Genomic DNA, 21,378 nt, shown 5'->3' on the forward strand with positions numbered 1-21,378 from the left:
TTGTGGAAAGAATACCTCAAACTATTAACTGCTAAGAGTTGGTTACAGTGAAACCTGTGAGAGCCGGAACTCGGTGGGACTGCCATGTTTTTCCAGGTCTTGAAAGTTTTCCACCTTTGATAGGGTGCAGTCTTACCACTTTTCTGTTGCTTCTTTTAGTGGAAAATATTTTCCACTAGAACAGGTTTCCACCTTACACAGGTTCCGGCTTTTGCAGGTTTTTACTGTCCTTGAGAGTCAGGGTGAGAGGGAGATTAATATTTTTTTTATATGTCTCTGTATCCTTTGCAATGCCATAACAAGCATATGTTTGATAATTTAAAAAAACAATGTGTGAAGACATTAAATGAAAAGGTTGCCAGTTTCCAAATGCCAAGTGAGAGTTTGGTGGCGCGGCTACAGGCCATCAGACTCAGCAGCTCTGGGAGGGGCTGGGAGCTGGGCAGGCCTGAAGGATTGGAGCGGGGACGGTAAGGTGGGGGAGAATGAGGGAGAGGAGTTCCAGGCAGGGGGAGCATTAGGGAGAACGTGCGTCAGCTCTGTTCTCACCTGTCAACCTGAATGCAATTCCTGTGTGTTTAACTCACAGTCCATCTTTATCCGTCCTTCCTGTTCACATCTGTCTTCAACAGAGCAGCCCCCACCGTAAGGCTAGCCCTGAGCCCCTTCGAACCCCAGCTGTGTTTGATGCCTTCAACCACTCAGGAGGGACAGAATGGGGAGTGTTGTGGGGGTACAGGAGGGGACTAGACCAGGGCACTGTGTGCCCGCAGGAGGAGCTATTGCTCCATTGCTTCCAGGGTACCTGTGAGGAGCAGGGGTCACTGGTGAACACAGCCAGGCTATTTCTTCCATGTGGCCCTAAAGAGACAGGGAGGGACCTGTGTCTCCCCTCCCTCAGAGCAGGCAGCAGCGGGCTTGGTGGCCAGGTGCTAGCCTGGGGCAGGGCGGTGGGTGGGCGTCCGGTTGTCATTTCCCCTTTTGACTTGCCTATGTTTTCGTAACTATCACTTTTGTGATTAGAGGGGGAGAAACCTTCTAAAAGCATGTTTGCTCAGCTCTCGAGGGTTCTGGGTGCTGTATAGAGAGGCGGTGCCTCATTTTTCAGTCTCGTGATCAGCTTGGTGGTTTGGAATTCAGATGTGGCCGTGTTCTAGAAGATCAGATGAGGGTTTTGAGCCCCTAGATCTGGGCTCTTAGTTGTTTTAGCACCTGTGCATACAAAAGCTGAGTCTTTAATGTAGCATTTCTTGTGCACATCATGGCCCTGGGCCCACAGCATCTACCTGGATATTCAAGGGTCCCATTTTCTTCTCCTTTTGTCAGGAAACCATAAACACGGGCCCGTTTGTGATGCGCTCCACCTGTCGGAGGTGTGGTGGCCGAGGCTCCATCATCACGTCCCCATGCGTGGTCTGCAGAGGAACAGGACAGGCCAAGCAGAAGAAGAGAGTGGTGATCCCCGTGCCTGCCGGTGAGTCCTGCTGCCTCCATGCACAGGAGGCTGGGAGGGAGCCACTGCCAGGGCTTTCCTTTGTGGTATGGCCACTGGCCAATGCTTTGGCCAAGGCCCTGGAGCCCAGCATTGGAGGCGGAGCTAAGATCACGTTGCATTTTTCTCTTGCATCGTTTATGCTTGCAGTCTGCGCTTTACCTGTAACGTCAGGAAAAGGTGACCTGCTGTGCCTGCTCTGCCCCAGCATGGTGAAGGGGCTCCGCTGCTCCGTCACACTCTGTCATCCCTGCTGCCGCCCCTGGCCTGTACCACCACCCCCGCCCTGGGGCCGCTGGAGTAGTCTGTTCACTGCTGTCCCTGCCAGCGCTGGTCCCCAGGGTGTCTTCCTACAAGGGTCACAGCTGGCACCGTGTTCCACACCTCTCTGTGACTTCCTGTGGCTGTTGCCATGGGGATAAAACCCATCCCTCCCTTCTCTGGCCCTGCTTACCTCCCCAGCCTCCCTCTGTTCTCCCGCTTCCGCTTGCCCTGCAGCCTTGCTGACTCTTTTAGATCCTTAAACTAGACCTTTGCATATGCTGTTCCCTGTGTCTGAAGCTCACTATCCATCCTCTTTTCAGCAGGTCAGCTCTGTTCATCTTAGAAATCCCAGCTTGAGTATCGCTTCCTCAGGGGAGCCTTCTTGCCTGTTCTTAGATACACGTTTCTATAAGAACATGTCTCAGTTTGTTAGTACACATTTATCAGTGCTGTCTGATTTGCACCTGCCTCCCACACTGGATTGTGAGCTCCCTGAGGCACAGGGCCAGGCAGGCACTCAGAGAATTTGAATAGACAAATAAAGGTGCTTTTGTTCAGTTATCAATGACTATGTTGCACCTTTGGAAAGTTCTATTTGCTGCTGCTGGAGTTAATTGCCTTATTTCTCATTACCAGGAAACAGAAGCGAGCAGGGAGGCCTGGGCTGCAAACAGATGGGGTGGGACACACCTTGGAAGCCCAGGAAGAGCTGTTCTTGATTGAAGGTTTGGTCTTCCTTACAGGAGTGGAGGATGGCCAGACCGTGAGGATGCCCGTGGGCAAGAGAGAGATCTTCGTCACCTTCAGGGTAGGTCCTCTGCTCTGCACAGCTCCTGTTGGGCCCTGCTCTGTTGGAGCGGGCACGGTGGAGCCTTTCTGTGGGGTGAGATGGGGCACTACAGAAGGATGGCTTCCCCCCTGGGCCCGTAAGGGGAACATTAGCCACCTGCATATAGTTATTAAATGTTTGTTACCTTTGAGGTTGTATGCTAGATGTGGAGAGAACAAAACCTTCCTCAAGATGTTTACAAGTTAGCAGCCTGGGCACGTAAAAACACAGACTGTGTCTCCTTGTGGTTTTATTTATGTATCACATTGTTGATAGGGCAGTAAGTGCAGAAGGTTTGCAGTGTTACACGCTGTACACAAAGGGCAGACGGTGGCGTTGGATTTTTGAGATAATAGCAATATTAAAGAAAGTAGTTAAACTTCTAGATTCACACTCGAGAAAAGCCCACGAGAGTGCACCAGGTGCAGATACAGCGATGTGCTTTGCAGCCGTGTTCGTAAGAGCAAAGCATTGACAGCCCTGTGAGAGTCCTTTAGCAAGAGGATGGCTGAGTGCACGGTGCTGTGGTCGTGCAGGAGGCTCCAGAGCAGTGTCAGCGAGAGACCCCTCGGTTACAGCGAGAAGCAGGAAAAGCAGACCGTGGGAGGACAGGGTAGTAGGAGACCGTTGATGTAAAGTTTTACAGCGTGCAAGATGACATTACGTATTATTTAGGGACGTGCAAATATGTAGTAAATATTAAGGTGCTCGTAGGAATGACAAATAGTCAATTCAGGACAGTGGTGAACTCTGGAGGGTGGTGACAAGGGGGCTTCGATCTGTACCTGTTTTGTTTTCTTATTTAAGCTGGATCGTGGGTTCACAGTGTGTTATTTATTTTGCCTGGTTACATATGTGGAATCTTCCATGGTTTAAACGAAAGATGACAGTAATGCAGAGGGTGAATCTTCTAGACAGAGAAACCAAAAATGAAGGCGGAAAGCACGCTGTATGAGAAAAGTTTTTATGAGAAACTAATTTGAAATGTAAACTTTCACTCAGACTACAACAATAAACAGAAACAAGAAAGAAGAGTTTTGTGGAGAACTCAGATTCTGTTTCCATTTAATAATGGAGGAAAAAGAAGAGGAGACGTCACTGCAGGGCAGAGAATATCTGAGACATGGAAAGCCATGTTTATACTCTGAAATGACCTCCAGCACCACCAGTCTGCCTCGAAGGTGGTCTGACCACCTGGAAAATAAGCCGTTTTGCTTTCATAGATGTGTTAGTCTGTGTTTCTCTCTGCTTTCTACTAAAGTACAATTTTTTTTTTAATGTTCCAAAAGCCAATTTTACTTTTTCATTTCCCTTCGCAACCTGTCAGCTTGATCTGAGGCTGAGCGTGTGTAGGCCGTCTTCCCATTGCTGTGTATAAAATGTCACCTCTGGAGCCCTGGGCTAGCCTTGCCTTGGGTGACAGTGGCTCTTTCCCTTAGCGCTACACCGTCAGCATAGAAGAAGGAAGCACAAAGCAGGGCAGGCCTGCGTGTGGGCCTGGTGAGACGTCTCAGACAGATTTCTCTGCCTGTAACAGCCACCCCTCCTGCTGGCTCTAGGTGCAGAAAAGCCCCGTGTTCAGGAGAGACGGTGCCGACATCCATTCCGACCTCTTCATCTCTGTAGCTCAAGCCATCCTGGGTGGGACAGCCAGAGCCCAGGGCCTGTACGAGACCATCAGTGTGACAGTGAGTGCACGGCTGGATGAGCCGGAACGTCTCCTCCCTTCTACGTTGGTAGAAACAGGCGTGGTGGGCCAGCAGCCTGGGCCCTGTGCGTGACCGACGTGTCGGGGTTCAGAGAGAAGCATGGGTTTGAGGGAGGGCAGTGGGCATTCCAGAGCGGTCCTTGTGTGTGAGCCATAATCCCTAACTCCTTGACTGTAAGCCATTCCTGGTTGCATACACTTCCTCTGCTTGGTTGGCGGGTCTCAGGTGTCATACCACACAGCGAAGCGGATGTGAGTTGGCCCATTATGAGATCTCTGCTCCTCTTTCCACCCCACCATCATGCTCTCCCACCCACCTCTGATTCTAGTCGCAGCTACAGTGGCACTTCCTGCCACCTCAGACTGCCTCTGCCTGTGCCCCCTCCCCCAAGATTGTCCCTTCTCATGATTCTACTTCTCAGGGCTGTCTCCAGCCTCTTGGGAGCCACGAGTGCAGGGGGTGGTGGATGTTGGGGTGACCTTAGGAGGAGGAGGCAGGAGCTGTGGGGAAGTGCTCCAACCTCCATGTGGTGGACGGTCTGGGAACCACCCTCTGTGCCAGCAGCTTGGCCCTCAGTTGGCTTTCCCCCTTCCGTCCTCTCTCTGTGTTTCCTCACGCTTGCCTCCTGGGCCCCAGTCCTGCCGCAGGCTCTGCTTTGGGGGTGCCCCGACTTAGCCAGTTCTACATGGTCTAGAAAACTGACTGGAAGTCCTTTCCAAGGGGTCACTGTAAGAGCAGCTGCGTGTAGTGAAGGTGATTCAGGCAGTGGGGACCAAAGAGCCACAGGTGTCCTTCCTCTGCAGATCCCCCCCGGGACTCAGACAGACCAGAAGATTCGGATGAGTGGGAAAGGCATCCCCCGGATTAACAGCTACGGCTACGGCGATCACTATATCCACATCAAGATCAGAATTCCAAAGTAGGTGCTGCGGAGGCCAAGGCCCATCCCGTCTCTGTGCACCTTCACCCGTCGACAGCAGCCAGCGGGGGTTTCTGAGCTCAGGCCTGGGCCGGGCGCCCGGGCTCCTCCTGGCTCTGCCACTGCGAGCTCTGTGGTTTTGTTACTTCTCCCTTCGGTCAGGTGTTTCCTGCCTAAGTTCTCCCTGCTAACAAGGACATCGTAAAATAAGTCAGCCTCCTTGAGTCATTACCAGTTGCCTTTGAGTCAGCTCCCCCTCGTGGCAATCCCGTATGTGTCAAGAGTTGAACTGTGCTCCAAAGGGTTTTCAGTGGCTGACTTTCAGAAGTAGATGGCCACACATTTCTTCCAAGGCGCCTCTAGGTAGGCTTGAATCTCCAACATTTCAGTTAGGAGCTGAGTGTGTTAACATTGTACCACCCAGGGACTCATTCAGGCATTAGGAGGGTTAAATGAATGAGACAGAGGAAACACTTAGCTGTTGCTGCTATAGTTGTTATTGTTGTCGATGTTGTCATTGCTCTCAGGGAGCCCGCTGTCTGGTGGGAGAGAGTGACATAAACAGATCCTGGCACATGGTGGCTTCTGAGCATGACCATGTGCCATGGGTGTCAAAGCCAGGCCCACCTGGCTTGGCTTGGGGGGGCCAGGCATGGCGTCCTCGTCCTTTTAATTAGATTAATTAGATTATCTCTTACCTGCTTCACACAGACACACACATAACTTTTTTTTTGCAGTAGAACCGTATTTAGCGTAGCCACAGTGACACAGTGAGAGCCATTCAGGAGAGTTTCTTTTCTTTCCTTACCCCTGGCTCGGTGTGCCCTCCCTGCTCCTCGGCACAGAGTCTGGGTTGGGGCCCTCGAATCTCCCACACGCTTGAGTGGCTTTAAAGAGCCGCCTGAGGAAGCCCTCCGATGCTAACTCTCCTTGGTCCACAGGAGACTGACAAGCCGGCAGCAGAGCCTGCTCCTGAGCTATGCTGAGGATGAGACGGACGTGGAGGGGACGGTGAACGGCGTCACCAACACCAGCGCTGGTAAGCCTTTCCTGCAAAGTGCGGCCTGTACCGTAGAGATGACAGAGCGGCACGTGGCAGCCCTGAGTCCCCCGGAGGATGGAAGGATTCGGAGAGGCCTGCTGGGGGTTTTCCACTCTGGGGTCTTAACCCTCCACTAAGCGCTGTTGAAAGAGGGGAGCTCTGGGCTAGCAATAGCTGCAGCCTGGGCTTCCAGAGGAAAAGCGCTCTTCCTTTCTTTCTTTCTTTCTGTGTGCGTGTGGCTATGTCGAGGACAAGCACCAGGACCTTTCCTGCCAGGTGGCAGCGGGGCATCCGGGGGAGCTGGTGTTCTGAGTTCTATCCTTGGTTCTGCCACTTGCCATGTGACCTTGGGCACGCCCGACAGGGGAGTTCCTGCCGAAGCTTAAGGCAGAGATGGCTGAAAGGACTGCCACATTATACCGCAGACCCTTTGCCCAGGACTCCGAGTGCTTCGTGAGCGTCTGCAGCGGCCAGCAGTCGTCATCATGGGACTCCAGCTCTGCACGTTCGGGGCGGCTGGCACTTTGAGCTCCCTGGCAATGAACGAGCGCGTTCTTTATTCTGAGCGCCAGTGTCCTGCTCTGTCGCCAGAGCGTAGTTAAATATTAGTGATTTGATGGAAAACCATTTGCAAATTGGCAGATGCTTTGATGATGGAAATCACCACTGTGGCTCCTCTCCCAGTGGGGGCAGGTGGGGCCCTGCCGAGAAGCCGCTGTCTGTTGGGACCTAGTCCAGCACAGACTGTGCCAGCAGAGCAGTTGGCTTCAGCTGAGCAACATGTTTCATCCTGGTTGCCTCATTCTGGTTTTTCTGGGTCCTGGGTGCTGCTCTGCAGTGGGGGAGAACCGCCTGGCCTTAGATAGGTCGTTGTGAGCAGGGTGAGCTCCCCAGGGAAGGGACGGCGTGGCCACGGAGCTCCCCAGGTGTCGGGGAGGGTCTCTGCAGCAGCAGCCTCTGCACAGACTCGCACTGAGTACCTGCTGAGTCCAGGGCACCGGAAGTCCCCTGTGAAGAAGCCGTCCCCCAAATCCTGTCTGTGGGCAGACAGCTGGATGGCTGTGTGTTTGAGTGGTTTGGTGTAGTTTTGTTTTGTTTTTTCACTGTTAGGTTTCTTGAACTAAACAAAGAACTGGTAATAGTTGTGAATAGCGCCCAGACATCCCAGGTAACTAACTGGGCACTTCTAGCTTCTTTTTCTTTTTTTTCCTCCCTGAAGCCCAAATATCCCTACACTCCTGTAATGTGGGATTGGTTCTGTAGACAGCTCTCTGTGGAACTCCAGGTCAGCTAATGCTGAGCCCTGAGTGGGAGATGTGGCGTTTGTCACTGTATCTGAAAGTTGGCACTTACCTTGAGGGTTGATCCTGCAGTCAGTTCATGAGTGTCCTCAGAACCCTAGGACTGTCTTGGCTCCTTGTCCTGATGGCCCCATCACTTAGCCAGATTTAGGGGAGTCTCCTGTGGGCCAGGTGCTTTGCCAGTCCTTCCGTTTAAACTCCTCCAGCCATCGTGCCTGAGTGTGGCTTAACCTTAGCATACGCACTGGATGCGTTTTTGAAACCTTGCTTAAAAAGTGGAACAGGATACCAAATTATGTTTCATTCCCTCACTAATCCATCATCATCTCATGGTTGCATTCCAGTGGGAATTTTAACTCCCAGTCAGAATTTGTAAAACACATTTAAGAATCTTAGAATTGGCTTCAAGGAGCATGTTGTCAGTCTGTTGCCTAGATGTGGTGAAGCCTGTCTTATGCCTTGAAGAAAGTTACTTTTGCAATCCACGTATGAAAACATTCCAGCCTCACTAACAGTGACTTGTATTTACTTAGGTGGATGCTGGATTTCTTTTATTTCAAGCATTCAGCAAAACTTACTAACTCGCAGTTTGCATTCATTTATCAGTGGTTCTTAGGATAAAGGTGTACGCGTGTCATTTTTAATAGCCTTGTAAGTGCACCTGAGTTAGAGTCATTAGACACTGACGAGAACCGTTGCAGCTACAGATTGCTTCCTAGGTGTCCCTGCAGACTGGCTTCCAATTTCGAGAGGGTGACACAGGGAGAACATTCCTAAGGTAGACAATTCCTTAGGCAACTGATCTAAAGTTTTGATAGATTGAGAATCTCCTGTTTATCTTTGTTCCCAAATGCAGCAGCTGAAAACCTTATTAGCTGATCCTACGCTCTTTCCCTGTGGGGAGGTGTGATCCAGCATGCTTGGGGACTCTGAGCATTCCAGGGTGAGGCGGGTATGTCTTCTGCAAGAAGACACAAGAAGCTGGGGGCAGTTTGAGGTTGCTGCCTGTCCTTCCACACCTTTTTTTATTTTATTTTTTTGTTGTTGTTGAGAATATACACAGCAGAACATATGGCCGTTCAACAGTTTCTACCTGTACAGTTCAGTAACATTGATTACGTTCGAGTTGGGCAACCTTTCTCACCCTCCTTTTCTGAGTTGTTCCTCCCACATTAGCATAAACTCACAGCCCCCTAAGTTTCCTGTCTAATCTTTCGAGTTGCTGTTGTCAGTTTGATCCCAGATAGATAGTTCTTAAAAGAGCACAATGCTCGAGGCAGACATTTTTCACTAGTGAAGCTAAACTATTGTTTGGTTTGAAGAAGACTTCAGGGAATTTCCTCACCTTTCGAGTTAGGTAACGGCGTGGCTCATTGTTTTTATTTCTGGACCATCATGGATTCTCATGACAACATAAACCTACAGGTATTTGGCCATGAGTGTAGACACGTGCACCAGAACGCAACATCAAGTGGTTTGGGGTTGCACCTGCTGTTTGTCTGCTCTGCTGTGGCCAGTAGAGCCGACCAGGTATCCCCTTCACGCAGGGCGGAGGTATGAGGAAGATGGGAGAGAAGACACTTAAGTAGAGTGGGAGGCAGTCCAGGACCCTGCTGGATGAACCTGTGCATGTGCAGACACCTCAGTGAGCAGAGGCTGCGAGTGTAGACCTGCACCTCCCCTGTGGGATGGATCCCGTCCTCAGAAGTCAGATCCTGTAGGCCTTTTGGCCTCGTGTCATTCAGACAGATGTTCACTTAGAATTTACCAAGTTCTGGAAGGGATGCACAGAGACACAGCATCCTTGCCTACTTCTAGGGTTTTTACTCAATTACATGAGATCACATAGGTGAAGCATTTCACACCATACCTGGCACCATACCATTAAAGCTCCATTAATGGTAACTTAGCTAGTGTGACACGTGTGCACACACGCACACACACATGGACGCACAGAGGCACCAAGAGCGGCCCCCCCTTACAGAGGCCAGAACCAGATTCGGTGCTCATACTCTCCCTTGTCCTGGGAGGCCCAGGGGTGGCTGGAAGGTTCTCGTTTGTGGAGTCCCTCGTGTTAGGAAGCCCTTTTGTTTTGCTATTTAAGGCTTTAGGTAAGAAGCAGGGCCACAGAGGACTGAGGAGACACCTGGCCTCTGACCTCGCGGGCCTCTGACCTCGTGGGCTGGGACACCACTTCTGCTGGGTGTCTGTGCCTGGCCCTCATCTGTAGAGCCCCAAATGTGGAGGCCACCCTGTGGCATGACAGCTCAGAGCTTATTTAACACTCACTCGCTGGAGGTCTCCGTCACTTCTCTGAGAGCGTACCTGAGCTCCGAGAGCAGGCCAGGTCCAGAAGGTTAGCATGACCCCTGCCCTGGTTGTGCTGCTCCCAGGACGGCCCCTCCTTGCCCCTGCTGGGGGGCTACTCCCTGACAAAAGTGTCTTATTTAGACTGACATGTTGGAGGCAGTGCCTTTTTTTGACTCTGGTGTACACTGTGCTTGGCATTTTGTTGTCTCATTTTTTGTTGTCTGCTTCCAGTCAATTCCAGCTCATAGCGATCCTGTAGGACAGAGCAGAACTGCACCATACGATTTTCCAGGAAGGAACCCTGGTGGCACAGTGGTTAAGTGCTCGGCTGCTAACAAAAAGATCAGAGGTTCAAACCCACTTGGTGCTCCATGGGAGAAAGATGTAGCAGTCTGCTTTCATAAAGACTGCCACCTTGGAAACTCGGTGGGGCAGTTGTGCTCCGTCTTGTCAGCTCACTGTGAGTCGGAGTTGACTTGACAGCAGTGGGTTTGGTGTGCTTTTAATCTTTACAGGAACAGATCGCAAGCTCTTTTCTCCCACGGAGCTGCTAGTGGGCTCGAACCGCCGATCTTTTGGTTAGCAGCCAAGCTGTTTAACCATTGTGCCACCAGGGCTCCTGTGTGTTGTGCTGCTTCCTTTATCAGGAGCGCTGGGGTCGGATGCCGTTGGCGGGAAAAGCATGCTGGGTCAGGCCCAGTAGTTCCTCTGAGTTGTAGGTGAGAAGTGCACGTGTGCTAGGGTTTGGGTATCCCGCGGCCCTTGCTGGTTTCCTGGAGACACGGACACGGGTGGAGAGTGCAATCCGGTTGGCTGGCCGAGAGATGGGCTCTCCTCTCGGCTCGCATCACTTACCGTCCTAGAGCCCGTAGCACGGTGCTTAAGAGCTCAGCTTAGGAGTCAGACTGCTTGAATTTGAACTCACTTCCTACCAGTTGCTGTTGAGTAGATTCCAACGCAGGGTGACCCCACGTGTCTTCTGTTGTTGCATGCCATCAAGTTGATTCCAACCCACAGCCACCCCACATGACAGAGTAGAACTGCCCATAGGGTTTTCTAGGCTGTCATCTTTACAGCAGCAGATCTCCAGGTCTTTTCTCCATGGAGCGGCTAGTGGGTTCCAACTGCCAACCTTTCACATAGCCCCCCAGTGCTTAACCACTGCAACACCAGGGCTCTTTATGTGCATTCTGCTTCTACCTTATTGGCTCTGTGACCTCGGAGAAACCACCTAACCTCTCTTTGTGCCTCCATTTTTCTCATGTGTAAACCTCACCAGTAAGGTTATCCTAAGGACTGAATGAGCTAGCGGTGTAAGCTGTGTGGTCGGCAGTAAGGCCTCCGGCTCCCAGCTCTATCTTGTGACTCTTGTTGAGACTGGAGCCAGCTGGTTGTGGTTGGTGTCTGGTTTGTTCCTCTGTGCTGGTCTGCAGGGAGGAGCAGCTGGGGTAAGCCTGTGCTCTGAGTGGCCTCTCTGCCTCAGCCATCTGACAAGCCACGGAGCCTCTGCTGATTTGAGATGGTCCCCTCCGTTGTTGGGGTGGCACTTGGTGGCTTCTTGGGTGCTGTGCCCCAGGAGCCAGGCTCTGCGAGGCTCGCAAGGGGGCAGTGCTGTGCCCCGGGGGCCAGGCTCTGCGAGGCTCGGAGAGGGCATTGCTGTGCCCCGGGGGCGAGACTCTGCGAGGCTCGGAGGGGGCATTGCTGTGCCCCGGGGGCGAGGCTCTGTGAGGCTCTGAGAGGGCAGTGCTGTGCCCTGGGGGCCAGGCTCTGCGAGGGTCAGTGGGGGCATTGCTGTGCCCCGGGGGCGAGGCTCTGCGAGGCTCAGAGGGGGCAGTGCTGTGCCCCGGGAGCCAGGCTCTGCGAGGCCCAGCGGGGCAGTTGGGGCTGGGTGTGCTGCGTGGAAGCCTGTACCCCTGACCCCGGTTCTCTCTGCTGTTTGTGCCCAGGTGGCAGCACCATGGATAGCTCTGCAGGAGGCGAGGCTAGGCGCGAGGCTGGGGAGGACAAGGAGGGATTCCTTTCCAAACTTAAGAAAATGTTTACCTCCTGATAGCCCAGCCGAGGTAGGAAAACGCTTGAGGTTTTGTTTTCTTTGTTTTCCTGTTTCCCCTGAATGACCCCTGTGCTCTGACCGTGACCACTGACGGCCCCTCCGGGAGCTGGAAGCCGTGCTGTCTGAAGAGCGCTAAGGCTGCTCCCTTGGGACCATGCCTCTCACCTTTTGGTGCATTTGCATTTGGAGAATCGAGGCTGGGGCAGCCGGTATTTCAGGGCTGAACCAGACCCCAGCTGCCTGCATTTCGCGGTTTGCACTTGCTGGAGAGGCTGCGTTTGGGCAGACGGCCTTATGGCCACCCTGCCCCAGCTCTGAGGGCTGCTGCCCCTGCACTGATGGAGCCAGGCTGCCCATGGTCACAGAGGGCAAAGCGCAGCAGAGCCAGGCCTAGAACTCAGACTGCCTTAGTCTCCCGTTGGTCCCCCGAGTGCGGGCTGTGTAAGCGTCGGGGCCGCTGCCCAGGGCAGTACCTGCTCCCTGCGGCATCTGGGACCCACGTTCCCTTCCTGCGTGTCCCTGGTGGTCGGAGTGATTGATGTTTTCTTGCACAGCTGCTCTCAGGGATTAGCCAAAGCTCACCCACAGGGACGTGCTCTGTCATGATGCGAAGTGAAACGTAACCGCTTGTCTCCTCTGCCCAGGAAAACGGTCCACTGGAAACTAGTCTGGAAGCAGCCGCCACTCCTCACGGCCTCGACGGCAGGAGGCTCAGCACAGAGCTGGAGCCCCTGCCTGCAGAGGCCCCGACCACCTCAGCAACAGCAAGACCACAACAGCACCTCTCCCTGGAAAGGGGCTCCGTGGATGGCCCCCAGGCCGTAAGATATAGAACCTGTAAGGTTTCCTGTCCACGGTTGGTGGCTTGGCTTCTGGTTCAGGGCAGAGTAAGACAGATGGACACTTGTGGCAGAGCTACAACTCTGGGAGGGGATGTGGTGGAGTTCTTGGCTAAAGAATTAAAGGCCATGTTCAGCTGAAAGATGAACCCTGAGCTGCGCCGAGTCGTGAGTTGATTGGTTTTTCCTTCACAAACTTCTGAGGAGTCCCCCGAATGAGTCTCCCCCGACAGGCTGCCTTCCCTGGAACCTGCCCTGCATGCCCCCAGCCTTGCACCCCTGCCCACAGGCTCTGCTGGGCATCACTCACAAAATTCCCAAAGGTACCAAGCAGCTTGAACGTGGGGGCTCTAGGGGCCTGGGGGAGGCACACAGGAAGGCCCAGAGGGTCCTGGAGATCTAGCTTCCCGCCCATGTGGGTGGTGGTCTCTGTCAGGACAGACAGCCTTCCTCCCCACCTGCCCATGATGTCCTGTCCTGAAAGTCGACTTCTGCTGCTTTAGGACAAGAGTGCATGGGGGCCTGGCCCTCTGCTCAGCCACAGTCCGCCGCAGTCTGCTGCCCGCAGCCCTGTTCTGGGGCCAAGTTCAGCGGCCTCATTAACACTGAGCCACCTCTGCCAGCCGAGGTCTTGTCCCACCACTTACACTGTTGACATTTACTTTCAGGAGTGTCTTTAAATATTCAGTGCAAAGAACCACTGTCTGTTCCTGTAAAAATGTTTGTTCGAAACAGAAAAGCAGTCTAGGCAGGCCGAGGCTCCCACGACGGCTTTGTTGGATGTCACAGCTTCCATGTGTCTCAGATCTCCCAACTATAGTCAGACAGGTTAATGAAGAACATTTCTCAATAGTTTAGTTTTTCTTCCTCTATAATTTACTAAAATAAAGCATCTACTAGTGTCCGATTTAAGAATGTAAAATGAATCTCTATCAATGTAAATAAGATTATCTACTGCAAAAAGATATTTAAAACCTAAATTGTGGTCATTTCTTCCTTGCGAGAGTCCAGACACCTTCTGCAGGTGACTTCGCCTGATGACTGATGTTCACTTGTGATGGGGCCACCCAGCCTCTGCTGCTGGGGTCATCTCTGCCTTCCTCGGGCAGCCAGAGAGCGAACGAGTCTGCCTCATCACTCGGCATGCCCCGCTGAGCCCGCACACTGATGGAGGTCTGAGTCCCACAGTGCTCACCCCACTCGTGCGTTTCCTCTTGAGCGTGTGTGTGCTGTGAGAGGTGCAGCCTCCTCGTTAGGCCCCTACGCACCGCTTCCTCCCTCACTGGATATTCCCCTCCATTACAAGCGGAGTGTTTGCGGTTTTTTACATGGAAATGTTGGCTCCAGCAGAGACTGTTTCTCACAGTAGCCCCGGTGCCTGGCCCAGTTGGGGTGGGCCCTGAGCGTACAGTTCAGACTTTGCCGGTCGCCTGGGCCCAGCAGATGGGGAGGCGGGCGCATTGGCTGGGTTGGTGAAGAGACTGGGAAAGAGCTGATGGGCAAGAAAGAGGCTCAACACTCACATCCTGCTGCTTTCAGACACTTTCATTCAGCAGTGTGGAGCCAGACTGTCCCTCGCTCACGAACTCTTAGGTTTTATAACTGAAGAAGTCAACCTAATCTCATTCATGTCGTAACTTTCAAAAGCAGAAGTCTAGAGAAGGACTTGAAAGGAGAAAGGTGGATTTTCTTGCTGGTGAGACACCATTGTATCCTGGAGTGCCTTTCCTCACATGGCCAGAAGGTGGCAGTGTAGCTTCTGTGGCACTGAGGGCCACCTCAAGGCTGGGATCTGTTTCTTCCACAGCTGGCAAGGTGGGGCGGGGTGGGGGGCAGCTGGCACCAGTCTTCTTGGACACCTGTGAGTGGGGGCCGGGATGTGACATTAGGTATTGAAAACTACAAAAAGTATCTCTAGTCCCCAAGCCTTTGGGGATTGAGAGTAGGGAGGTCCCCTGAGCCTTTGGGGGTTGAGAGTAGGGAGAGAGACAGTACTGAGCGTTTGCTGAAGTATCAGGGAGGTGGACTGAGGGAGGGTAGTCGTGGTGCAGACGAGACCACTTGGGAGCTGGACTTCAGCCTGAGAGCAGGAGGCTGTGACAGCTCGGGCAGGACTGACTCAGGCCCCAGCAGGCAGCGCACACGTGTGGTACCTCAAGGACCTTGTCACAGTGAGTACGAGTGCTGGCACCTGCCCCACCCACAGGCTCGGGGGGTTTTGGCATCACACAGGACACAGCTGCCCTCTCTTCCTAACCCAAGTGCACCTAGAGACCCACCTGGCCCCAGCTCTTCCTTCCCGCCCCTCAGATTTCATTGTAAGTGCTACCCCTCAGAGGCTCTTCTGGCCACACGATAGGTGCCTCCGACACCGTTGTTCACCCGACTCCTCGTCTTTGCAGTTCTTGTGTCGGTTTGTAATTATTTATCTGACTGCCACTCAACTAAGCTCAATATTTTTGTTAATAATATTTTAGAGCCCAGCATACAGTAAGTGCTTGAAGAAATACTGGTTCCATAATCAGTGGATCAGTCAGTAGCCGTGGTGGTGGTCACACGAGTTTCCGAGCCACACACCCAGAGAAAGAAGTCGGCACAGAGTCTCGGCCAATGGCGCGGGCAGCCTGGGCCCCATTGCCATCTCCAAAGTGACTGGGAGTTAAGAGTTGGACCCTTCGGACATTCCACCACCTGTGCCACACTGCAAACGGGAAGGGCTGCTATTCCCTGTCACGCCCTGGCCACAAGCAACACCCCCTTTCTTACAGTGATGTGGGGTCCCAGCTCTGCCTTATGCCTTTTCTTCTCATTGTGAAGGTCACCTACACCCTGGGCTGCACCTGGACTCCACCCTATAGGAGGGTGAGGACAGACATGGGCTGAGGCTGGGTGTGCACAGCCTTCCTAGCTCTCTGGAGATGTGTGTGCTGGCTGTCAGAGGCATTTCCCCAGTGGCTGGGCAGAGCCCCGCCGCTGTCGGGGTACATCCAGCACCCAGTCTGTAGGTTAATTTCCAGGGTAGTGGAAATGGATTCTCTGGGCTGCCATCAGAGTCATCATCACATCTATGTGACTAAACTTACTCCAGAGCACTTAGGATGCGCGTCTTCACAGGCCACCTGCCCAGCCCCTTTGCTGCGAGGAAGGGAGGCAACCCAATCACGTTAACGCCGTCGGCACCCCAGCAGCTGCCACTCTAGCCCAAATCCCAGAAACAAAGCCCCTTTCTTTTGGAAACCATCTGCAAGAACAATGGCCTTTATTCAAAAAAAAAATTTTTTTTAACACAAAAAAGGATAATCATGACCCCGTGCCTCCCTTCCCCACAGACTCAGGTTCGAGAGGCAGGCAGAGTCACAGGTGGGCAAAGTCCCCCTTGTGCTGCTCCAGCCACTGGTCCAGGGTCCTGGCCTTGGGGTTGAGTTTCAGGGTCAATTCGATGTTGCGGTCGGGTTTCATGGCATAGAAACGGAACATGTTGGCCAGCTCCTGGGCCCCAGGGAAGCCAAGCTTCTCATATTCCTCTGGAGTCGTCTGGAAGCAGAGGGGAGCCTGTTAACCTCGGTCAGCATACAGAGCCCCCCTGAGGCAGCTGGGGGAGGTTGAGTGGCTGAGAACCCCCTGACCTGCTGCCACCAGAGCCCCACTGTTCGCATCTCGGACACCTGTAATATTCGTATCAACAGCTTGTTTGAAAACTGTTCTAAAAAGACATAAGTATGGAAACCACTGTTCTTGGTGAGCTGCCAACACATTCTACATCACTTCATACTGTTCTTTCAAGATCATCAGGAGGAACGTTTCTCAGTCCCTGGCAAATCAGAAATCTGCTCACATCATCTTGCTCTTAAACCAAAGCTGTCCCCCTTTCCCTGCCGAAGTGAATCTTGGCTCAGCCTCATATTTCAACCCCTCCATGGCCAGGCTTGGGCCTGTCTTTTTTTTTTTAATAGCATTACATGACCATTTATTACAGTGTGCTAGGCATTGTGCTAAGAAAGCTTTTACACTGAGTATTTCATTTAACCCTCACCACGACCCTCAGAGGTGGGTACTGTGAATATACCCACTTTACAGATGAGGGAACTGAGGCAGAGAGGAGTCAGGGAACGTGCCCAAGATCACACACAGGTTGGGTGTGAAGGGCTGGGCCTAGGATCTCAGTATGGGAGTCTGATCTGCTCTAACCACTCCCTGCCACTGCTCCTCCCCATTACTGCACAGCTGGGGTCTGGAGGAGTGATTTTAATGAGCGTGTCTTCCTGTCATAACAGGAACTACAAATGTTAGAAACGAGGTGTGGGGGAGCCCAGAGGCAGTGTGGGCAGGAGAGAAGAGGACACAGTGGGCTTCCTGCCTACTCCAGCCAGTCCAGGGGGTCAGGTGGGGGGCAGGGGTCAGGATCCTTCCCTCCCTCCAGTCACATCCCACAGAGGAGCCCAGCAGCTCCTGCATGTTCACCCTCTTTGCCTTGGCTCCTACTGTCCCCTCTTCCTGGAAACCTTTCTCCACTCCATCAGAACGCTTCAGCCAGGAATTTCCCCCTGCGGCCCCACTCAGCTCCCAAGAACAGCACGGCATAAATGTTAGCCATCATGAGGAACTTAGAGCGACCCTCTTCAGAGAGACACTCCTCCCCAGCACCCCAAAAAACCCCTTTGGGAGTTAGAAACAGCTGGCTGAGGCCGCTCGAGTCCCTTGGCAGGAGCTGGGACCTCACCACCCTCAGGGGAGGGAGGTGCCCACCTTGGCGTCGTGCACAGCATGGCCAGTATGCTTGGTGAGGAGGGTGGTATACTCCCCCACCGTGTGCCTGCAGGTGCTGAGCCCCAGGTTTTGTCCGACATACTCTTCTGGCGCCTTCAGCAGGCTAAGCACCACTGGACCCAGGTCTGCCACAGCCATCCCGTCCATGGGGATGTCGCCCATGGGCAGGCCTGTGAGGGGAAAGGAGACGTGTTGGTGCATGCCCTGTGCGACAGACGCTGGCATGTATGATGCCTTCTTCCCGCCAGGCAATCAACTGGACGTCTCCCCACGTCGGCACCTGAGCACAGCTGAGAACACCTATTGATGCTGGCGGCAGAGTGGGAGAAACAGAATGAAGAGCCAGGACGCTGGAGTGCAGTCCGCACTCTATCACCTCCCAGCTCTGCCACCTTGTGCATGTCGCGTAAACATGCTGAGACTTAGTTACTACGTCCTTACAATGGGCATACGAGCCCTTGACAGCCACCTCTCTCAGGGCTGAGCAGAGGGACTAAGGAGAAGGAGCAGGAAAAGGATTTGAAAGCTGCCACCGAGGATGTGGCTGTTCCTGTGGCCCTCTGGATCATAGGACATCACCCTGGCACACCTTGTCATGGCCTGAATGCCTGAAGGCAGGAAACCTGGGGACACATTCCCCAAGCCCCAACTCCACCAACAGGAATGTTTCATGAGCCAAGTGCCAGGGCCTGGCCTGAGCAGGGCCTGGCAGGTGCCTGACAAGGAACGACTTTGCATTCCAAGCTGTGGTTCTGTAGCTGAGGCAGAAGCAAAGGAGTGTCATGAAAGAGGCCAAATGAGACGCTAGGGTACCTCTGGTCTTCCACTGCCTCCCCGATAAAAGGGGTCACTGTGGCTCCCCGTTGGGATCGACCAGGGAGCTTTGAGGATGGAACACCAACTCAGAGACTCAACCGGCGTTGCAAACTCTGAAGGGCAGTGCCCATGTGCTATCACTAGGACCAGGCTCTGCTCACTGGGTGGCAGGACTCTCCCTGGGCTCGCTGGCAACCGCTGGCTTGCCCTCGTGTGAGAGTGAGCCGTGTATATGCGGTGCCCGGTGTGGGTGGACAAGCGCACAGACCCCTCCACCTCGTTCTTAGGAGCGTCTCGCTCTAGTCCACTGAGCCGGCCAGCGAGAGACAAGCTTTCTAAGGTTCCTTTCAAGCTGGGGGCTACGCATTCAGGCCGTTTACAGATCTGTGCGCTGAGAAGAGCGAGCTTTTCTACCTTGTGAAATCTACAACTGAACACGTCTTCAAATCTTTTTGAAGAAGTAACAACCCATCGCCATAGAGTCGATTCCCACTCATAGTGACCCTATAGGACAGGGTAGAGCTGGGCCATAGGGTTTCCAAGGCTTAATCTTTACGGAAGCAGACTGTCACATCTTTCTCCCAAGGTGTGGCTAGTGGGTTGGAACTACTGACTTTCTGGTTAGCAGCCACGTGCTTAACCCACTATGCTACCAGGGCTCCTTGAAGTAACAGGAACTGTGCTGATTTCTGTAAAGCTCTGCAACTGACAGAGGATGGCAGACCCGCCATCAAAGCCAATGTTCTCATCAAGCCTGTGTGAACACCCCGTTATGCCCATTTCACAGAAAAGGAAGCAGAGGCCCAGAGAGCTTAAATCACTTGCTCAGAGTCACAGACCTAACGTGAGGCCGGGGCTTGAACACAGAACCTCCAACGACCTCGTACTTTATGCCACGCCTGCAGCGTCGCAAGAGAGGAACTCTGCCTTACCAGGTCAGCAAGCACAGACGGGCCAGGAGGGGCACTCACTCAGCAAGTAGCTCTTTCCATCTGGGGCTTTCTGGGGCAGGAAGTAGGATAAGAGGTTCTCGAAGTAGCAGGGCAGCCGCACGCTAGTCATGGGAACGCCGATGTCCCGGAAGTATTCCTCCACCTCGCCTTTGCCATCAAAGTGGCCGGCGGCCAGTTTCCCACCCGTCAGCTTCTTGATGTTCTCCAGGCCACTGTAGACCACGTAGTGAAGGCCCAGGCGCTTGGCCAGATCAGCCAGCAGTTTTCCCTGGTGGGCAGAAAAAAGGAAGGATGTGAGTCCCCCAGTCACAGCCTGACTCCAAACCCAGAGATGCCCGTCGGTGACGCCGAGAGCCAGACACCACTAGCCCCTCCGATGATGACCACACACAGTACCACCCCTCCCACACCCGCAGAATCCTGGAGTTCCTCCTCTAAGTCATTTGTGTTGTTCTACTTTCACTGTGCTCAACTGCAGCCCGTCCGTGTGCAATATGTGAGGGTGGGCAGGTCGGCTGACCGGGCACGGAAACTCCCCATCTCTGCCTGGTCTCAGACACCATCCTGACCGTGGTGCCAAGCCATCTTCCTTGGAGAGTCCCAGGAGGCTGACTGTGGAGGTGTTACCACTCAGTGACTAAACACACCAGCTGCTTGGGTTCCACTCCAGGCTGTGCGATGTGCTGGCTGTGTGATCCTGGTCATTATTTTTTGGTTTTACTCTGCTTTAATTGAAAGTTTACACAGTTCAAGTTAGTCTCTCATACAAACATTTATGCACACATCATTATGTGACCCTAGTTGCTCTCGCTATACTGTGACAGCACACTCCTCCTTTCCACCCCGGATTTCCCATGTCAATTCAACCAGCTCCTGTCCCTTTTTGCCTTCTCATCTTGCCTCTGGACAGGAGCTGCCCGTTTAGTCTCATGCATCTACCTGAGCTAAGAAGCACTCTCTTCACGAGTATCATTTTATGTCTCATAGTCCAGTCTAATCTATGTCTGAAAAGTTGGCTTCGGGAATGGTTTTAGTTCTGGGCTAAGAGTCTGGGGGCCATGTCTTCTGCAGTCCCTCCAGTCTCAGTCAGACCATTAAGTCTGATCTTTTTACATGAATTTGAGTTCTGCACCCCACTTTTCTCCTGCTTCATCAGGGACTCTCTGTTGCATTCCCTGTCAAGGCAGTCACTGGTGGTAGCTGGGTACAATCTAGTTCTTCTGGTCTCAGGCTGATGGAGACTCTGGTTTATGTGGGCCTTTCTGTCTCTTGGGCTAATATTTTCCTTGTGTCTTTGTTCTTCATTCTCCTTTGCTCCAGGTGGGTTGGGACCAATTGATGCATCTTAGATGGCGAGCGATAGCTTTTAAGACCCCAGATGCCACTCACCAAAATGAGATGCAGAACATTTTCTTAATAAACTTTGTTATGCCAATTGACCTGGATGTCCCCTGAAACCATGGTCCCCAGACCCCCGCCCCTGCTACTCCATACCTCAAAGTGTTTGGTTGTATACAGGAAACTTCTTAGCTTTTGGTTTAGTCCAGTTGTGCTGACTTCCCCTGTATTGTGTGTTGTCCTTCCTGTCACCTAAGAAATTTCTTATCTACTGTCTAGTTAGTGAATATCCCTCTCCACCCTCATAACCATCAAAGACTGTTTTCTTCTGTGTTTAAACCTTTTCTTGAGTTCTTCTAACAGTGGTCTCATACAATATTTGTCCTTTTGCAACTAATTTCACTCAGCATAATGCCTTCCAGATTCCTCCATGTTGTGTTTCATGGATTCAGCATTCTTTTTCATTGTTGCCTAGTATTGAACTGTGTGTGATTATCATATGCCTTGGTGATTTTCTTTTGGGGTCTACCCTATATGGGGCTCCTTGAGCTTCTTGGATGGTCAGCTTTTCATCTTTATGATGTTAGGGAAGTTTTCTGTTAGTTCTTCAATGATCCTCTCTGTGTTTTCTGTTTTCTCCCTCTGTTCTTGAACTCCGATCACTTGCAAATTTTTGCTTTTGATTGTATCCCACATAACTCTCAGGGTCTCTTCATTTTTCTTTGTTCTTTTTTCTGAGTTTTCCT

At 52.7% G+C, this 21,378-nt stretch overlaps 2 protein-coding genes across 6 annotated transcripts in view; one reads left to right on the top strand and one right to left on the bottom strand.

Annotated features, from left to right (window-relative positions):
- DNAJA3 (DnaJ heat shock protein family (Hsp40) member A3) overlaps window positions 1-13,918 on the top strand; it is a 33,789-nt gene extending 19,871 nt beyond the window's left edge. Inside the window, exons 6-12 of one of the 3 annotated variants that reach the window (XM_004373214.2) lie at window positions 1,327-1,474; window positions 2,500-2,564; window positions 4,145-4,273; window positions 5,098-5,213; window positions 6,155-6,252; window positions 11,813-11,929; window positions 12,564-13,918. In XM_004373214.2, coding sequence (XP_004373271.1) covers window positions 1,327-1,474; window positions 2,500-2,564; window positions 4,145-4,273; window positions 5,098-5,213; window positions 6,155-6,252; window positions 11,813-11,916 — 660 coding nt within the window. In that variant the 3' untranslated portion in view covers window positions 11,917-11,929; window positions 12,564-13,918. Of the gene's footprint in view, window positions 1-1,326; window positions 1,475-2,499; window positions 2,565-3,587; window positions 4,092-4,144; window positions 4,274-5,097; window positions 5,214-6,154; window positions 6,253-11,812; window positions 11,930-12,563 lie in introns of those variants that run through there. The other 2 variants (XM_004373215.2, XM_023728443.1) reach the window with 2 other exon arrangements.
- Window positions 13,919-15,913: 1,995 nt separating this feature from the next.
- NMRAL1 (NmrA like redox sensor 1) overlaps window positions 15,914-21,378 on the bottom strand; it is a 16,992-nt gene continuing 11,527 nt past the window's right edge. The window contains exons 4-6 of one of the 3 annotated variants that reach the window (XM_004373216.2): window positions 19,313-19,562; window positions 17,505-17,695; window positions 15,914-16,292 (exon numbers count right to left, since the gene is read on the bottom strand). In XM_004373216.2, coding sequence (XP_004373273.2) covers window positions 16,113-16,292; window positions 17,505-17,695; window positions 19,313-19,562 — 621 coding nt within the window. In that variant the 3' untranslated portion in view covers window positions 15,914-16,112. Of the gene's footprint in view, window positions 16,293-17,504; window positions 17,696-19,273; window positions 19,563-21,378 lie in introns of those variants that run through there. The other 2 variants (XM_023728445.1, XM_023728444.1) reach the window with 2 other exon arrangements.

The sequence above is a fragment of the Trichechus manatus genome, unplaced genomic scaffold, assembly GCF_000243295.1.
Source record: "Trichechus manatus latirostris isolate Lorelei unplaced genomic scaffold, TriManLat1.0 scaffold00024, whole genome shotgun sequence".
NCBI classification, from domain to species: Eukaryota; Metazoa; Chordata; class Mammalia; order Sirenia; family Trichechidae; genus Trichechus; species Trichechus manatus.